Below are 18,832 nucleotides of genomic sequence, written 5' to 3'. Positions count from 1 at the left end.
ATTTAGGAGGCCCCAGAGAGGTGAGCGTGAGAGAGGGACAGAGAATTAAAGTGACAGGTAACTGGAAGCTCAGGGTCACTTTATATACTGAATGGAGGTGTTCTGTAAAGCGGTCACCCAATCTGCATTTGTGTAGGGGAAAATGTAGAGGAGACCATATCAGAAGCACTGATCACAGTATGCCAAATTGGAAGAGATACACGTGAATTGCTGGTTCATCTTGAAGGAATGTTTGGGTCCCTGGATGCTGGGAAGGGAACTGGTCAAAGGGCAGTGTTTTGTCTCCTGCCCTTGCATGGGAGGCTGCAGTGCGAAGGGAAGTGGGTGTTAGTGGAGATGGAAAGGTGGACCAAGAACTTGTGGAGTGATTCTCAAATTATTGGTCTTATCAGATTTTGTGGAGTTGTTTAATGTTTCTTGTGGTGTTCTCATTGAATCTTGAGGCCCAGGCTTAATGACATGTTTTAGTATGTGCATGCTCTTGCCTTCTGCATTTACTAACTTGCTGTTGCTCTTTGTGTCTTGACTTTGTCCAGGTACCAAAGTAATCTGACCCTGATTCGTGCAAAGAAACAAGACAGTGGAGCCTACAGCATTATCGTTGAAAATGAAGATAATTGTACCATTTATACCTTCTTCTTGCAGGTGAAAGGTAAATCTACAAGCTCCATTTTGTTCTTTAACTAGCTGATGTTTATGGTGCCAAGTACATTTGCACTTCCTTGCAATACCTCACCATAGTGAACTTTTGGGCCAGTGATACATAAATTTAAAAGTTAAAAAGCAAAACTGCAGAATGGTGAAAATCTTAAATAAATGCTTGATTCTTGAAGGTCTGCCAGCATCTCAAAAGTGAAGCAGTAGGTATTATTACAGTTATGTTCAGTCATAGCAATTACCAAAGTCAGATCTGAGCTAAAGTGCAATTAAGGTCCAATCTGTGATTAACACAAGGTCTCTACATGCTTAAAACTGTGGGTTATGATAATAGCCTTCAGAAAGAGAGTTAGGGCTAAGCAAATAATTGACCTGCTCAGTTTTATTTGACTATCTGCTTGATTTCCACGGGAAAGGTCAAGTTGGCATTGCCTTTGACGAGGTCTCTGATTTATTCTGAGATTTGATTGCATGTCAATTTGCATTTTCACTCTCTTTAGTTAAACAGGCTGTTTTCCATGCTGAAGTAAGCTCTCTCAAGTAAAGTATAAAGGTAGATGTTCATTATCTTGGCCATTAGACATTGTGGCTTGATACTTGTGCAAGAAATCTAAACTTCTAACTTTTTTGAAGTGAGCAACACCATTTAACTGAGCATAAAATTGGGCAATATCCTGTATCATGTATAGCTTTATTAATGCATGTGCAGAATATTTTAAACATTGATATACTTCAATTGTTTTGGCAGTCAAGAACATTTCAGTTTTTTTTATATATGCCATTCTTCACTTCCTGTTCCAGTGCCAGCAAAGATCATCAATCTTGTTGACCTGCACCATGGCTCTGCGAATGGCCAGATTGTTTCGTGTTCTGCAGATGGGACACCCAGCCCAGAGGTTGAATGGCTAATTTGTACAGATCTAAAAAAGTGAGGCCTTAATCATTCAATCATGCTGTGTTCTTAAGTGAGCAAACTACTTACTTTAAGTAATAGTTTCTATTTCATCAATTTAAAGTGGTAACACTGTACTTCTTTTTGTCTCCAAGAAGCCAATACATTTTTTTAGATGGAAATACTGTTTTATGATCCAATACATTACTGATGGCTAATAAAAATAAACCTTAGTAATCTCTGTACCTTCTTTTAGGTGTGCAAATGACTCAATGCTGTGGAACGTCCTCCACAGCAATTCAAGTGATATAAGTATTGAGACCCATCAGACGAAGAAAAATACTGTGGAGAGTAAACTGACCTTTCAGAAAGTGGATAATACAATGGCTGTGAAATGTATTGCAAAGAATGAGCTTGCAGCTGTTGCACGTGAAGTCAAACTTGTGGCTCACAGTAAGTCATGGTTTTATTCCATCCCCTACAACAGGTATAGGTTCACTGGAAGGATAAACCGATGTGTGGCAAAGTGCCTTTCAATAAAGCCCAATGCAGTGTGATTCATTTGAGCTGGAATAATTCCAAGTGTAAAAAAAGGCATATAGCGGCTCTACATTGCAAACTTCTATGTGGGTGCTTAACATCGAGTCTGTGATTCATTAAACATTGAAGGTCCAGGTCCCCATCACAAAGTTTTTGCATGTGTAATGCATTGAATATCTGGGACAATTAACTATGAATCTCAAAATATACTTCATGCCAGGCCTTGCTTTGTCTACATCTTGAATAGGTTCCTGCTTTTTATGAGAAAAGTTTGTTGGGAAGCAGGATGGTTGGCAATTGATTGATATCTACTTTAGGGGTTGTTTGTTATAATTGGTGTTAGTGTTATTGTTATAATTGTTAGAATATGGTTTCATTTTATTTTGGTAAAGCACCAACTTTTAGGTGATACGTTTGTTGTCTTTAACGTAAATTCAATCTGCTGGACAAGATATTAAACTCGAGTTCATCCAAAACTCTGCTGCCCATATTCTAAGTTACATTAAATCCTATTCACACATTGTCCCTGACCTTCTGATGTACAACAACCCCCTGTTTGCCTGTGCCTTGATTCTGTGTCTTTTAAATCCTTGAAACCATCCTGGCATTCTTGAATCTTTTCCTCAAAGAAACTTACCAAAAATAGTCTGAAAAATAGCAAAATATTCTGCCCTATTCTTAAGCCAGAACTGATTAGTACAAAGTCTGCTAATAATTTAAAGCTATGGTCTATTGACTCAACGTCCATTAAATCCTCTTCCGAGAACCGGGAAGTCCTTCTAGTGGTATAAATATAGAATGAACATTTGTGGTTTGGCTTTTGGAAAACTAATCACTCTGACATTCGGTCTAATATTCAGTCTACTGTTAGACAATGAATCCATTGATACCCATTCCCTCGAAAGAAAGTGATCTAATAAGTGAATTTGTTATGAGCTATGCACTCCTGTAGAGTTGGCCATCAATAGCCTCTGATAGAGCTCAGAGGACAATTCCTTTAAGCTCATGCCATTATTGAGCATTTGCTCACCAGCCAGTACTGATTTTTCCACTTTCTTGACAATCTTTGCAGCAGATCATTTGATGAATTTGCTGTAACTTAAGAAATTAGCGCAGAGTTTGCTAATAAAAATGTCGATTGAAGATGGTCTGTGACTGTAGCTACAGGATATTCAGTGGCAGTAGAAACTATTTGCTTCCATTCTGATTCCAACTGTGGAGCTTTGTGGGAAGTTCATCATTTGACAATTCCTCGGTAAAGTGAATGACAAGTGCCATCAACATCTTAAAAGGGTTTTATCCTAAAAGTGAGGCTCCACAGATGGCTTTGTTTTTAGTAAATTACTGTTGAAAGTTTTTTTTTAATCAAAGTAATAACTATAAGATTTTTGGAATGACAGTCTTTTCCCAATGATTTGTAGATTTACACTCTGAATTGACTGTGGCTGCAGCAGTTTTGGTGCTGTTGGTTATCGTGATCATTTCCCTGATAGTGCTTGTCGTAGTTTGGAAGCAGGTAAGCTCTTAATTACTCTCTCTAGCATAGAAATCTTAGAATTCCTGAAATGCAACTTTTATCCAAAAGACCCATTATAGGGATAAAAATGTGAGCTGGAAGTATGGTGTCAATAGTATAATTTTTAGTCATAGAGTCATACAGCACAGAAAAAGGCCATCACATCCATGACGGTCTTTTTACCCATCTATACTAATCCCATTTGCCTGCAATAAGTCTGTTCCTTCTATGTCTTGTCTATTAAAGTATCTGTCTAAATGTATTTTAAACATTGTGATTGTGTCTGACTGCACCTCTTCCTTTGGCAGCAAGTTTCAGATGTAAACCATTCTCTCTTTGTGAAAGAACTTTCTCCTCAAACCCCCTTTAAAACTCCTTCCTCTCATCTTAAACCTAAGCCCTCTTGCTTGTGATAGCTCTAGCATGGGAAATAGATTCTCACTATGTACCCTACTTGTGCCTCCATCAGGTGACCCCTCAGCCTTTTTGGAAAGCAAGCCCAGCCCATCCAATCTCTCTCCATAATTAAACCTCTCCAATCCAGGCAACATCCTGGTGACTCTCCTCTGTACTCTCTCCAGTGCAACTGCATTCTTCCTATAGTGCGGTGACCAGAACTGCACACAATGCTCCAAGTGCAACCTAGCCAGTGTTTTGTAGAGCTGCAACATTAGGTCCCAACTTTTATATTCTGTGCCCCGACTATGAAGGCAAGCATGCCTTATGCCTTCCTCATCTACTATCTACCTCTGATGCCACCTTCAGGGAACTATGGACTTGAACCTCAAGGTCCATCGTTCATCAATATTCTTTAATGCCTGACCATTTACTGTACTACCCCTATCTGACATCTCAAAATGCATCACTTTGCACTTGTGGGATTAAATTCCACCTGCCAATGCTCTGCAAAATGTTCCATCTGATCAATATCCTGCTGTATAGACAACCTGCTGTGACTGCAATAACATCATAGTTCCAAGTGCTGTTCCATGCTCTGAGCTCATCTGACTTACCTGTGAGGCTCTTGCATTAAAGTAAATGCAGTTCAGGCTCCCAACCCTTCCATGCTCCCTAACCTGCCTCTGTCTGTTATATGATTTCTACAACAGCTTAATATAGTCCATACAGTTTGCATTCCCTGAAGGTATAATCATGTTTTATTAGAAATATTGTCATCCTATTCAAGTTCACGATTCTTCAGGTCATGATGATGTCAATAAAATTAATCTGCAAAATAGATAAATCTTAACAGATTATTAAAACATGTCTGCTTGAGACAGAAAAAAGTTGTCTTACTTCAATAATATACATAACTTATTGTTTTGTATAGAAAACCAAGGTATGAGATACGTTGGAGAGTCATTGAATCCATAAGTCCGGATGGCCATGAATATATTTATGTTGACCCCATGCAACTTCCCTATGATACTAGATGGGAGTTTCCTAGAGATGGACTTGTCCTTGGTGGTACTTGTTTTGTGGAACTCGGAGCTATTCCACGAGCTATAAATTATAATTTCTCAAATGTAAGGTAATTAGACTATTAAGCAACATCCAGAATGTCAGAAATCCTTTTGAAAGAAGTGCCCTTTCCACTTCTTTCAGTTCGATTCAGTTGTAGCATTCTTACAAGTTCAAATTTCATTCAGAGATTTAAGCACAGAGTTCAAGCTACATAGTTGAACATGGCATCTTTGGAATGAGACATTTAAACAGAGGCACTGTTTGATCTCTTAAGTGGACAGAAAAGATTAATTGCCATTATTTGAGTAAGAACAAAGGTGTTCTCCCAGTATTTCTTGCCAATTTCTTAATCAACATCATTGAACCAACCATTTGGTCATAATGTCATTGTTTTTTGATGGACCTTGCTGTACACAACTTTGCTGTTACTTTTCCCACATTACATACTTTCTTAGCTATAAAGCAAGTTAGGATGTCTTTGGGATGTTGAAATGTACTACATACATGCAATTCCTTTTTACACAAGACAATGCTCTGATAATTATCTGAAGTTATCAATAATATTCCAATTTAATTGGCTCTGTGGTAACTTTGTAATAAACAAATTTAATATATTTTATCCAGGTAGATGGAAACCACTGTTGGTCTTGACATGTTTACATATAAAGTAGACCATCACATATAGGTACATATATTTTTGAAAATAAATACATAATTACATTTTAAAATCCGGAATGGAATTTGCTCATTCTGACTTACTTTTCTGTTGCACTGTAACTTGCCCCAAACCATGCAATTTTTCTGGTAATATTTGTCATGTTGCATTAATTATCATGTACTTTGTGGTTTGTAAAGGGCGCATTCTTGGTTCTGGGGCATTCGGAAAGGTAGTTGAAGGAACTGCGTACGGTTTAAGTCGCTCACAGCCTGTCATGAAAGTTGCAGTGAAAATGCTGAAGCGTAAGTTCACTTGTATTTTACATCACACAGCTGAGCTTGGCCAAGTATTGAAAGTGACTTAAAATTTCCAATGGTATGGTTGTATTGAAAACATTTAATCCATTGGGACTGATCACATCAGCTATTTTCTTACCAGTGTGTTCAACTGGCCTGTTTTGGCTTAACTTCATCACTGGCTTGGTCTGACATCAAGTTACATTGAAGAAATCCTGTCAACTTTTGCAATACATTTTACATGGACTCATTGATATATGCAAAGCAAAACTATTTTTGTTTATGCCATGAATATAATTATTACATAGAATAGAGTTGCATGTTACTCAGAGACTTTCCAATGGTTACTTATGTCTGAAATGGATGATCACTATTAAAATATTTCAATATTACCTAATCACCTCCTTCAAGGTCACTTAAAACTGTAATATGCAATGCAGTAGAGGGACAAGTGGAATACATCAAGTTCCTCATGTACTTTGTGGTAAGACCAGAGGCTGTACTACCTTAACATCTCCTAGTGTACAGTGCATAGAATTGGTAGAAACTTAGGATCAGCCTAGATGTTGTGGTTGGTAAAGGAAGAGGAGAAAGTGAGAAAATAGTATTAAATGTGTTTTCACATGTGATCTTGAAAAAGCGATGATTTGTTATTGTAAAAAATTGTAAAATACCCTGAAAACTTTAAGATTTTGTTTGAATTTAAATGTATGTAACAGATTTTGAATTTCACCATAAACAATGATATTTTTCAGTTGTCAATTTATATTAATTATTGTTTCTAATATTTTTTCACAGCGACAGCTCGTTCCAGTGAGAAGCAGGCCTTGATGTCAGAGCTGAAGATAATGACCCATCTAGGTCCACATTTAAACATTGTTAATCTTCTAGGGGCTTGTACAAAAGCAGGTGAGATTTCCTTTTGATTTTATTTGCCCTGCTTTTTCAGTCCATTGTAGTTTGAATCTAGTAAAACGTATCTGTAGACTGGGAATGTTAAAAATTGCAAAGGAAAGAAGTTGATGTTCAAATACCCTTTCCAAGCAATCCATATGTTCACTGTTCAGCATAATGTTGAGGAAATTTCATTCTGGTATGTAGCATGCTAATTTTATTTTTCTAACCAATAGGTCCCATTTACATCATTACTGAATACTGTTTCTACGGTGACCTGGTCAACTACCTGCATAAAAACAGGGACAGTTTTATAAATCGATATTCTGAAAAAGGAAAGAAAGAAGTGGATATTTTTGGTATAAACCCGGCTGATGAAAGCACACGAAGGTAAATTCATTGTCTACAGCCTTTTATAATTTATTTAACTACTGATTATGATATCAATCAAATGAATTTATCACCTTAACAAAGTACTTTCTTAAAAAAACTCCACAGTAGTGCTTGATTCCTTTGCATGCAATAGTGAATCATTTAGATTTAGTGAAATTCTCAATAACAGAATCCCTCATTGTAGCTTTTTTGAAAATATCAAATAAAAAGTATTGAAAAGTAAGTAATGGTTACACCTAACATTTCCAGAAGTGTTATTGAATGCAAAGCGATTAGAATTTAATCTAGTAGTCCTTTTCAAGCTCAGTAATCAAATATTATTTAAATAGCAGCTTGACTCAGCTAACTCAAGAGGTTAATGCCTTATACACCATTTCAGGAGTTCTGTATACAAACTAAGCAGAGTTTTGTTCAATTCTGAAGGAGTGTCATGATGATGAATGTGCTAATATCTGAGAAATACTAACTGAAGTTTATCTGCTTGTCTAGTAGTTGAATTGGACATTTCTGTACCATTGTTCTACTCCAGAGTAGAGGGGCAATTCTACCTGGTGTTATGGTTAACATCCCACTACAACTAGTGCAATCAAAAAAGTAAATTGAGTTGATCATGTAGAACATTGTTCTTTGTGGATCTTGCTTTTCATAAAATGGCTGCTGTATTCCTCAGCAATGCTCATTGCATTTAAAGGGACCATATTCGAGAAGTTTCTGATCAACTTGAAAGACAGGATAAATGGGATGAAGATATATCATAAGATGAACCTCATTAAATATATTTAAGACGCAGTTAGATAGATTTTTGCATAGTAGGGAAATTAAGGGTTGGGGGAAAAGGCAGGTAGTTGGAGCTGTGTCCACGGCCAGATCAGCCATGATCTTATGGCGCAGCAGGCTCGATGGGCTGGGTGGCCTCCTCCTGCTCCTATTTCTTATGTTCATATGTTCTTATATGGAGGATATGCACAGTCTTGGCAATAATGGTCACAGTGAAGCAGTTGAAGAAAATTTACCACCATTTAAAATCTTCTGTTGTTTTGCTCAGTGCATTTTGTGGTACTGGGGAAAAACAATTCACCTCCAGAGCTGCAGCTACAACAATACCATTAGACAGCTGCATGGAGGCAAAGATTCTTCAGTTATTAATGCAAAATCCCTGCAGTTTGATTGTATGATTTTCAGACTAAGTCTTTAGTAAAGAAAGTTGCTTGTATGTTGAAACTTAAAACCATGCTATTGTTTCTATAGTTACGTGATCTTATCTTTTGAGAGCAATGGGGACTACATGGATATGAAACAAGCAGAAAGTACCCAGTATGTGCCAATGTTGGAAAGGAAATCCAGCTTCAAATACACTGACATCCAGCAGCACATGTAGATCACCACCGTCACAGAAAAAGAAGTCCTTGACAGGTAAGAGCCAACTTTTTTTCTATTGCATTCAGTGATACTCAAAGCAAGGTAAGTTTATCAAATGCATTGGAATGGACGAGAAGAGCAAAATCCATTAATTGACTGAATTGGTAATGTCTTCTGAATTAATGTTAATCATTCAACAGAAATTATCATCCCGAAAAATATAAGTGGCATTTTGGTGTTTTGATGGTGGTGAACCTTCCCTACTTACCTAAACTATTCTCTTAAACTTATTAGAAGAGGAATTTGCATTTATGTAGCCTCTTTAGTATAGCAAAATGTCCCAGGGCACTTCACAGGAGCATTATCAAACTAATAGTGACATTGTGACACATAAGGAAATATTAGGGTAGGTCACCCCCTCCCCCACTCCCCTTCCCCAATGTTGGTAAAAGAGGTGGGTTTTAACCAGTGTCTTAATGGAAGAAAGAGAAATAGATGGAGATGCTTGGGATATGAATTCCAGAGTTTAGGACCCTGGCAGCTGACGACATGCCCACCAAAGGTGGAGCAAATACAGGGAGGGATAGACAAAAGGCTAGAATTAGAGGAATGATGGTTGGAGGGCTGGAGGAGTTTATAGAAAAAGGAAGGCAAGGATGAAAGTTTCAGCGGCAGCTGAGTCGATGTGCAGGCTCCTGTCAGGCTCCTGGCTCTTTGAAAAATGTTCCTTTAATATTTACAACAAAATAATATAATTTCAAACAATTTATTTAGACATAAACAATAAAGGGTCCACATCTTCTTCTTAATTTGTTTACAAATGTAAGATATAATGAACTATATCATTGTGAAAAGTATGATTGCATCTTTACAAACAATATCTTCATAATATAGTTTTCAGATCATTCGTTTGGCATTTTCCTTCTTTCTTAATGAAAACTCTGTTAAAGATTTTGTTTAAGAGAGCATGTCCCATTAAATATAAATAGAGCTGTGGCTTGTTATTTCTGGACTTCATTAAGTTCTGAGTTTTTTGGTTATGGCCAGACAAAGAAGTTTGGGGTAAATTTGAATCCTGTTCCAGAAATTAAAAATCCTGCATCAAAATCACTGCACTGGCCAGTTTCCCTCCTATTCAATTTCATTTCTTGCTTCAGGTTATTTATGATGATGGTAGCAAGCTATTGCTTATATCCCACAATTAACATTTACTATTCATCCAGCAGAAACAACAGAATCTTGGAATCCTCTTTTAGATGACAGTTCAGAGGGACTTTCTTTCATGGATCTAATCAGCTTCACCTTTCAAGTTGCACAAGGAATGGAGTTTTCTGGCTTCTAAAATGTAAGTGTGTATTTCATTACCAGAAGAACCACATTGTGATCCACAGTTGCTCTCATCGTACTTTGGCACAGTATCTAATGTGATTTGGTGTTATATTGTGGTGAAGATTCAGGTTTTCTTCTTTCTTTTTACACAGTGTGTGCATCGTGATTTGGCAGCACGTAATGTCCTCCTGGCCCAAGGAAAAATTGTCAAGATCTGTGACTTTGGCCTGGCACGAGACATCATGCATGACTCCAACTATGTTTCTAAAGGCAACGTGAGTGTCAGACAAGTCATCTTAGATCTATATATAACTATATGAAAAATTCTGTGACCAGAAAAAAAAGGAATATTCAAACGTGCTCAGCTCCAAGATCAACCATTGAGAGAAACTCTATCATTGTGCTGTTATGTAGTCATAGTGACATAAAGCACTGAAGCAGGCCCTATGGACACAATGTCCATGCTGACCATTAAGTACCCACCTGTATTAATCCCATTTACCTGCACTTGGTCCATAGCCATCTATGCCTTGCATTTGAAGTGATTATCTAGATACTTCTTAAAGGCAGTGTGTTTCAGATTCCAACCACCCTCTGGTTGCAATAAACGCAGGAATAAAAAACTTAATAACATTCATTGTTTCATTCTAATTCCATATTCTGACAATGTTAGGTGTCTTACTAACAATATCCCAGTTAAATGATTATCACTTTTAAATCAATTTGAGTCTTTTCAATTTATAATTTCAGACATTCCTACCAGTGAAGTGGATGGCTCCTGAGAGCATATTTGACAACTTGTACACTACACTAAGTGATGTCTGGTCCTACGGCATTCTTCTGTGGGAAATATTCTCCTTGGGTTGGTGCAAACTATGTACACTATGTTGTTCAAAATAGTCTCATAAGCTAACAACAATTTATTTTGAATTAAGTGCTATTTGATGGAATAATGTTCAATGTATAATCCATATTTTTAGGAGTAATATTTTGGGGTGGTGATTACGTGCTGCTTCTCACCCTAATATCAATAATTGCCAATTAAAGTCATTGAATCAGGATTATATGTAGTAAATTAAACATGACATTTTTGAAGGGGACTTGGAAAGGCCACATATTATATGTATGTTTATGTCCTTAATGTAGCTAATGATTATTAGGGGTGGCATTGGGGAGGGTGCATAGTTGGTGTGCCTGCAGTGGACATTCATCTCTGACCACTGAATGCTATTGTAGCCATCTACTGCTAGCCTAACTGAGAGCCAGTAGTAAAAACCATGGTTTGAACCCAGGATATTAGGTCCATGTGGATGAGTTATTGCTAACTACATCATGAACATATCCCAGGAATTGATGCCTTGATTTTAAACATTTATATACCATGTCATTGCTCTGCAACAGTTCTCATTGATCTGATTAATGTAACTAGGTTACTATGAGGAAACTATTACCCTACAATATTCTTGTCAGTGGAATATTGGCATTTTAAAAGAGCATGAAGAAGTCACTTTAGAACAGTTGGTGAATGATACATGGTTTCATTTAAAATACTTCTGAACTTCAATGATATTAAGTGAATAGCATGCTGAAGTCCACTATAATCATTTGAATTTCTATTTGATTCACATTTCAATCTTCCAGCTTAAATGATCCTGCAATATTTATTAAAACTCAACCCCATGATGATTTTCTTTTTACTTACCATAACTGGCAAAGGCCAATTTTTTATATGATCTATGGTCTTTTTAAAGGGTCGTTGGTACCCCTGATGTTGTATATGAATTGCTTTGTGAGTACTGTATAAATAAGTTCAGCTTATATCTCATTATTTCTAAGTGGGTTATTTTCTCTGCTTTAGGTGGTACACCATATCCAGGAATGATGGTCGACTCCAACTTTACAATAAATAAAGAGTGGTTACAGAATGACTAAACCAGAACATGCTTCTTCAGATGTGTACGTTTGCAGTTGACATGCTGTGGCTTCCAGCTTCCACAAAAATTATTTAACATGAATAAGTAACTTTAGTTTTGAATCTTACAGTTAAATCTCATGTTTTCTGTTTCAATCTTCCTCCATGTAGCTATGACCTGATGGTGAAATGCTGGAACAGTGAGCCTGAAAAAAAGGCCTTCCTTTACACGCCTGGCTGAAATTATTGGTGGCTTGTTACCAGAGGCCTACAAGAAGGTATGTCCTTTTTCATGATGCATAACACCAGAATTTTAATGCATAGTAGGTGCAGTAATCAGTGAGGAAAGTATCTTGGCTTCAGTATTCTGAAAATGGAATAGTGCTCACCAGATCACAAGGAAAAAACAGCTAGGGAAGGCCACTCATGGCTTATTAACACTTTCTGAAATGCTATCAAGATTTTTCCTTCCATTATTCCAGGTGGAAATCATTTTCTGTATTCAAGGCATCTTGTGCAAGCAAGATGGTCCTGCTATCTGTCCTACTATTTTAGTAGGACATATGAGAATCTATTCTATTATATAAGAATATATCTATTTTCGTAGAACATACTATGTTTACTTGTATGACTGCATCTCCAAGCTCTGCCTTTGCAGTTACTGCTTTGCAAGTGCTGTGGTTCTATGGTGGTGCCACATTTCATTTGTCACACAGAGAATCTGTTTGTGATAATGCAGATTTAAAGAATTCACTCATGAGCTAACTTCATAACTACTGCTCTTCAGATTGTATAGACCATATCAAATTTCCAATAATTTGCACATTAGGGATGCGGGCAAGTGCAACCATTTTAGACCACCCCATTAAATATGAAAAGAGGTGTTGATGGCAGTGTGTCCGAGCAGGTGGAATACTGCCCAACAGTAATAATGATTTAATAGCCATCAGTGATGCCAAATTTAGACTGGCTTAACCAAGCAACCTAAGCCTGACAGGTTCCAACCATATAAACATATATATAATCATGCAGCACGGAAACTTTAGTCCACCAAGTTTGTGCTGACAATCAAGAACCCACCTACACAAATCACATTCTCCCCACATTTCCACCACTCCCAGATTTTGCTACTCACCTACGCACCAGGGAGTAACACACTAGGGAGTAACACTAGGGAGTTACCAACCCACTCATCTTTCGGAAGTGGGAGGAAATCAGAGCATCTGGATGAAATCCACACAGTCAAAGGGAGAACATGCAAACTCCACATAGACAGCGCTGAAGGTCAGGATCAAATCTAGGTCACTGGAGCTGCGAGACAGCAGCTCTCCTGGCTGCTGCCCATGTGTGTCAGGTTTGGATAGAGTTGGCTTGAAAAGCATCCTCAGACTTGGTGGGGTTTGATTTAGCTGTGGTTGGTTGAGGTCAGATTTTAATTTTGTTTCCAAAGCGATATCTAATCTGGACACTACAGACTGCAATGGGCCCAGCATAGTTCTGTCTGATGTTATTGAATATCTCCCCTGAATAGAAGAAAAACTGGCATTTATATGCCACCTTTCACATCATGAATTTACCAGCAATGAAGCACTTTTGAAATGCTTCTGTGGGAAACATGGGATCTGAACACAGTCCCACAAACAGTAATGTGATAATGACAAAATCATTTATTTTGGTGATGTTGTTTGGGGAATGAATATTGTTATTGGTATTGGTTTATTATTGTCACATGTACCGAGGTACAGTGAAAAACTTGTCTTGCATATTGATCGTACAGGTCAATTCATTACACAATGCAGTTACATTGAGTTAGTACAGAGTGCATTGAGGTAGTACAGGTAAAAACAATAACAGTACAGAGTAAAGGGTCACAGCTACAGAGAAAGTGCAGTGCAATAAGGTGCAAGGTCACAACAAGGTCGATCATGAGGTCAGAGTCCATTCATCGTATAAGGGAACTGTTCAATAGTCATATCACAGTGGGATAGAAGCTGTCCTTAAGCCTGGTGGTATGTGCCCTCAAGCTCCTGTATCTTCTACCTGATGGAAGAGGAGAGAAGAGAGAATGACTCGGGTGGGTGGGGTCTTTGATTATGCTGGCTGCTTCGCCAAGGCAGCGAGAAGTAAAGACAAAGTCCAAGGAGGGAGGCTGGTTTCCGTGACACGCTAGGCTGTGTCCACAACTCTCTGCAGTTTCTTGCGGTCCTGGGCAGAGCAGGTGCCATACCAAACCATGATGCATCCAGATAGGATGCTTTCTATGGCAGGGGTAGTTCATCTGTCACCTTTAAAGTGTTGCTGTGGGATCTTTTATGCCCACCTCAGAAAGTTAGTAGTGCATCTCATTGATAAGCTGGCAACTTAAGTGTCAGCCTAAATTTTGGGGTTCAGGTCTTCTGGATTTGAACTTACTCAGAACTGTATGTCGATAAGGCAGGAGTGCTACCATCTGAACCATATTGTCATCTGCCGCAGAAGCTGATACTAAACTCACTTTTCAAACCTTCTAATTACATTTTTCTTCCCAACTGAACAGAGCTACAAACAGATGAACGATGACTTTCTGAAGAGTGACCATCCAGCCGTTGCTCGCATGCGGGCAGAATCCACTGACCCTTACATTGGAGGTAACTACAGCAATGAAGATAAAAAAAAAGACCGGGAGAGTGGATTTGATGAACAAAGGCTAAGTGCTGACAGTGGCTACATCATCCCACTACCTGATATTGACCCAGTCACAGACAGTGACCCTAGTTCTTCAAGGAACCGCCACAGGTAAATTTACCTTGAGATGCAGCATGTTCAATAAAATCCCTGCATGGTTAAGTCTAGTGAATGTGGTCAAATAGTGATTATGTAATTGGTTTAGAAGTCCAAAGGCCCAGATTAATATTTGTGGCATGAATTCAAATCCCACTATGGCAGCAAGGAAATCTAAATTTGTTTAATGTAATAAATCTGGAATTAAATAGATAGTTTAAAGGTGGCCATTAAACTTCTGGATTGTCTCCAAAATGACTGATATCAATAAGGAAAGAAACCTGATCTGACCCTTAACAACATGGTTGACTCTTAATTGAAATGGTTTGCTAAGCTCTTCTTAGATACACTTTAGCTGTTCAAGAAAGAAGCCTACCACCTGGGGAATCTAGGATCGGTGGTAACAGTTTGCCATTGCCAGTGGGCCTGTATCCCATGAACGAAAGGTCAATCAATTGGACCACGTTCTTATACATCAACATTACCCCTTTTACCAGCCTTCGTAACACCTCACAGGCCAGAACACAACAGCAAGCAGAAAATTAATCCCCGTTTGAGATATTAGAACAGAATTAATTTTCCTATATGTTGTGAATTGAAGATTACTTGTGGGCAGAAGTGTTTGGGAGAAGTCGGAAGTGTATCCTGTCTGATGGCATTTATAACATTTTCAACTTATAAAGATGTCTTGAAACATTGTGAGATGCATTATGTAATAGCCTGCTGTCTGGAGATAAAATGCATGGATCCAAACCAGCAGCTTTTAATTCACAGGAGATCCATTACAGAAATGCTGATTGTAGGTTAGATCCAACCCTTAGTATTTGATTGCTTTAATATTTACATCAGGACATCTCAGCTGGGTCATTGTTTCTGCATTTGATAGACATATGCTGAAGGTTTTCACACAAAAACTTACAGGAAATTTTGCTGAAATATACAAAAAAAGAATTACTAGAAAAAGGAGGAAAGTTTATTGTCCAGTCCTAGTTAAAATATTGAGAGAAAGCAATTTTTAGCTTAACTCTAGAAATCTCAATAGAAATTAAATATATTCCCATATTATGTCTTAGAAGGAGGCCATTCAGCACATTGAGCCTGTGCCAGCTCTTATAGCAATTCCACCACCCACTTATTGTCCTGTAACTGTTCTCCCAAACATGTCCATCAGCTCCCCTCTGATTCTCCTCTTACCATCCACACTAGCAGTAATATGCATTAGCCAATTAATCTCCCACCCAGCTCATCTTTAGGATGTGGGAGGATACCAGAGCAGCCAGAGGAAATTCACATGTTCAAAGGGAGAACATGCAAACTCCACATAGAGAGAAGCAGTAGTCAGGATCAAATCCAAATTACTGGAGCTGGGAGGCTACTGTGCCACCTACGTTTCTAAGTACATTTGCTTTCCCCCTTCATTTAGGATGTCATGCATCATTCCTGGTTTAAAGGACAGGAATCTATCTGTTTCCCATCCTTCTTAAACATCATGATGTTGTCTGATGTTGATAGATAGGCAAAAACAGTCCAGGAAGACTTACTTTTATTCTTTGTTGGAGAACTGGGAGGTCACTATGGAGTGAATCATGACCCACTAATTACGTCATGTCACTCTATGGCTCAACGTAGGTCATGCCAGTTTATTGCTCCACCAGGGTATTTGCATATGTTATTTTTATTTTTTTTTAACTGGACACCCTTTTCTCTTTCAGTTCCCAGACATCTGAAGAAAGTGCGATAGAGACCGGTTCCAGCAGCTCAGCCTTTATAAAGCGAGAGGATGAAACCATAGAAGATATAGAAATGATGGATGATGTAGCCATTGATCCTTCAGATTTAGTGGAAGACAGCTTTCTGTAACCAGCTTTATTGTGAGAAAATAAACTTGCCCTATTGCAGTCATGACCTTCTCTATAACCACTTACTGAGGCATGCCCAAGGAGAGAAGTTTGAGGAGGGAACTTGATGGTACATCTTAAAACGGGACCAATTTGGAGAGATATCCTGGGACAACAATATGATTCGTATTGTAGTACATATCATATGTCTATTTCAGTGCATTATTTTTCTATTATGGTACACTCTGTAGTGTCTATTTCAGGGTGTGTACACACTGCCATTCCTCTGGACTAAACATAAGGCTATACAAAGTTATTTGTGTGTTTCAAAGATTTTGCTTCATGGTAGATGGTTCCTATATCTGGATATTTGACCACATTTATCAGACTGCTTCATATGCACATAATGATAACCATTACTAAGAATGTATGCTGTGTACTTAATGTTGTATCATATCTGCAGCGATAGATTGACAATGACTTTATCATTCTCCAGGTGGGTTACAATAACTTGTTTGCCATTGTTTTCAGATGCCAGTGTACACCTTAACTTAGCAGGCATTCTTTTTAGTGCTTACTTCCTATTAGAAAGGACTTTTTTCTGCAAAGCACAATTTTTGGGAGTAACTACATGTAAAGAATGCACTGCATCTTTGCAAGATCCTACACTTGAATATTTCAAATGTTCGTGTAAACTCATGAAAACATTACAAGCGTGAACTACAACCTACATTGAAAAGCTAAGAGCTTGGAACCCACAGTTATAACTGGGCTTGAGCCAATGTCTGAACTGACTTGTTTTTAAATGCAGCCAATAGAAAGTCAAAGGATTTGCTGAACTTGGAAAACTGGTGCATTGGAACCAGCTGTAAATGACCTGGTAGAGTTGTGGCGAAGGCATGCTAAGAGCTATGAAGAGGAGTTACTGAAGAAAATTCTCTTTAAAGTGAGCTAAAAGGAAAAGCAAACTGCTTCTTTTGAGCCAGGAACTGAAGGATGAATCTGGTCATGGAGAGCTTGGTTAAATAGTAAACAAATAATACCAATGCTTTATGGGCCAAATACCACAACTACTTCTGCAATTTTAAGGAGGATGTCACAAAGCACAGAGTTCCATTATGTAAATATTGTAAATTCAGTCTTACTAATGTATTGAAAGTCAATTCATTTTGAGGCATCGTAACTCATTGATTGAAGTGGTGATGTGATATCAAACTGAGCTTGGCTGCCACCAATAAGGAAAAAACCCTTTAAATTTTCTGGGATCTCAAGCTGGAGGAATGAAATATACTACAAAACTGAAATCTGTACAGTATTATTAAGGATTGACTTTGTACTGAACTAATCATGTAGTGACAGAATTACTATTGAATGGTTTTCTTGTGCTAAAGACCAGTAGAATGGATAATTTAATGGCAGTAGCTAGTTTAAGAATTGCTGATTGAATTTGGTAACTAGTCAATATGTTATTTGCTGACATTTACAAACAACAGATACCAGATACAACTGAGTCATTGATTATTTTTACGAATCATAAGCAAAGGCCTTTTTAAATCATCCACAATCTGGATTAAGTTTTCTGATTTTCTCTCCACATCATATATGTATACATATTTATCATAAAACCTTCCAGGGATAGTCATTAGTTAAAAAAAAACTTTTGAAAAAAATCTTTGTCAACTCAAACCAACAGCTACATTAACTTAGCTACTTCCTAAGCTGTCAATGAAAAATTTAAGCAAATGGTTAAAATGAAAACAGAAAATGCTGGAAATACTCATCAGGTCAGGCTGCATCTGTGGGAAGAGAAATAAAGTTAATATTTCAGGTGGAAGACTCTTCATCAGACCTGGGAAGGAGAGAAATGAAGCTTGTTAAGCAGCAGGGAGAGTGGGGAGAGGGTATATCTCTGATAAGGTAAAATCAGGACGACCAAGGGGATAAGTTGTAAACATGGATATCTGGTCAAATAAGTGAGAACAGACAAAAGAACCTAGGCAAAAGAACGTAGGAGTTACGAAATGCAGATCAGGAAGACCTGGCAGGTCAGATTGGGAATGTCCTCTACTCCCAGAGGAAAAAAAAGAAAAGTGGGGGGAGAAAAAACAAGTTGAGCCAATATCACAGATGGACGAATGATACAGAGAAATCAAGTTCCCTGAAGTTGGAGAATTTTTTCTTCTTTTTCTATCCGATCTGCTGGGCCTGTCTTCCTGCTCTGTATTTCATAGCTCCTGCATTCTTTTGTCTATGTTCTCACTCTCTAACTGCTCCCATTGACTCACTGACCAGATAACCTTGTTTACAGCTTATACCGCTGATCA

General features: G+C 37.9%; 1 protein-coding gene across 1 annotated transcript in view; it reads left to right on the top strand.

The window, feature by feature from the left end:
• Positions 1-18,598, top strand: part of pdgfra (platelet-derived growth factor receptor, alpha polypeptide) — a 44,337-nt gene extending 25,739 nt beyond the window's left edge. Inside the window, 19 exon segments of the mRNA XM_052045700.1 lie at positions 537-652; positions 1,459-1,585; positions 1,806-2,002; positions 3,511-3,605; positions 4,937-5,069; positions 5,925-6,029; positions 6,822-6,932; positions 7,154-7,307; positions 8,559-8,684; positions 8,686-8,723; positions 9,896-10,014; positions 10,151-10,273; positions 10,749-10,860; positions 11,857-11,896; positions 11,898-11,954; positions 12,082-12,121; positions 12,123-12,188; positions 14,447-14,685; positions 16,383-18,598. Of these exon segments, the coding sequence (XP_051901660.1) occupies positions 537-652; positions 1,459-1,585; positions 1,806-2,002; positions 3,511-3,605; positions 4,937-5,069; positions 5,925-6,029; positions 6,822-6,932; positions 7,154-7,307; positions 8,559-8,684; positions 8,686-8,723; positions 9,896-10,014; positions 10,151-10,273; positions 10,749-10,860; positions 11,857-11,896; positions 11,898-11,954; positions 12,082-12,121; positions 12,123-12,188; positions 14,447-14,685; positions 16,383-16,530 (2,146 nt within the window). The 3' untranslated portion in view covers positions 16,531-18,598.
• The last annotated feature ends 234 nt before the right edge of the window (positions 18,599-18,832 follow it).

Source organism: Pristis pectinata, chromosome 2 (genome assembly GCF_009764475.1).
Source record: "Pristis pectinata isolate sPriPec2 chromosome 2, sPriPec2.1.pri, whole genome shotgun sequence".
NCBI lineage: Eukaryota > Metazoa > Chordata > Chondrichthyes > Rhinopristiformes > Pristidae > Pristis > Pristis pectinata.
Note: the sequence above shows the minus strand (reverse complement) of the source record. Positions and strands in the feature narration are given on the sequence as shown.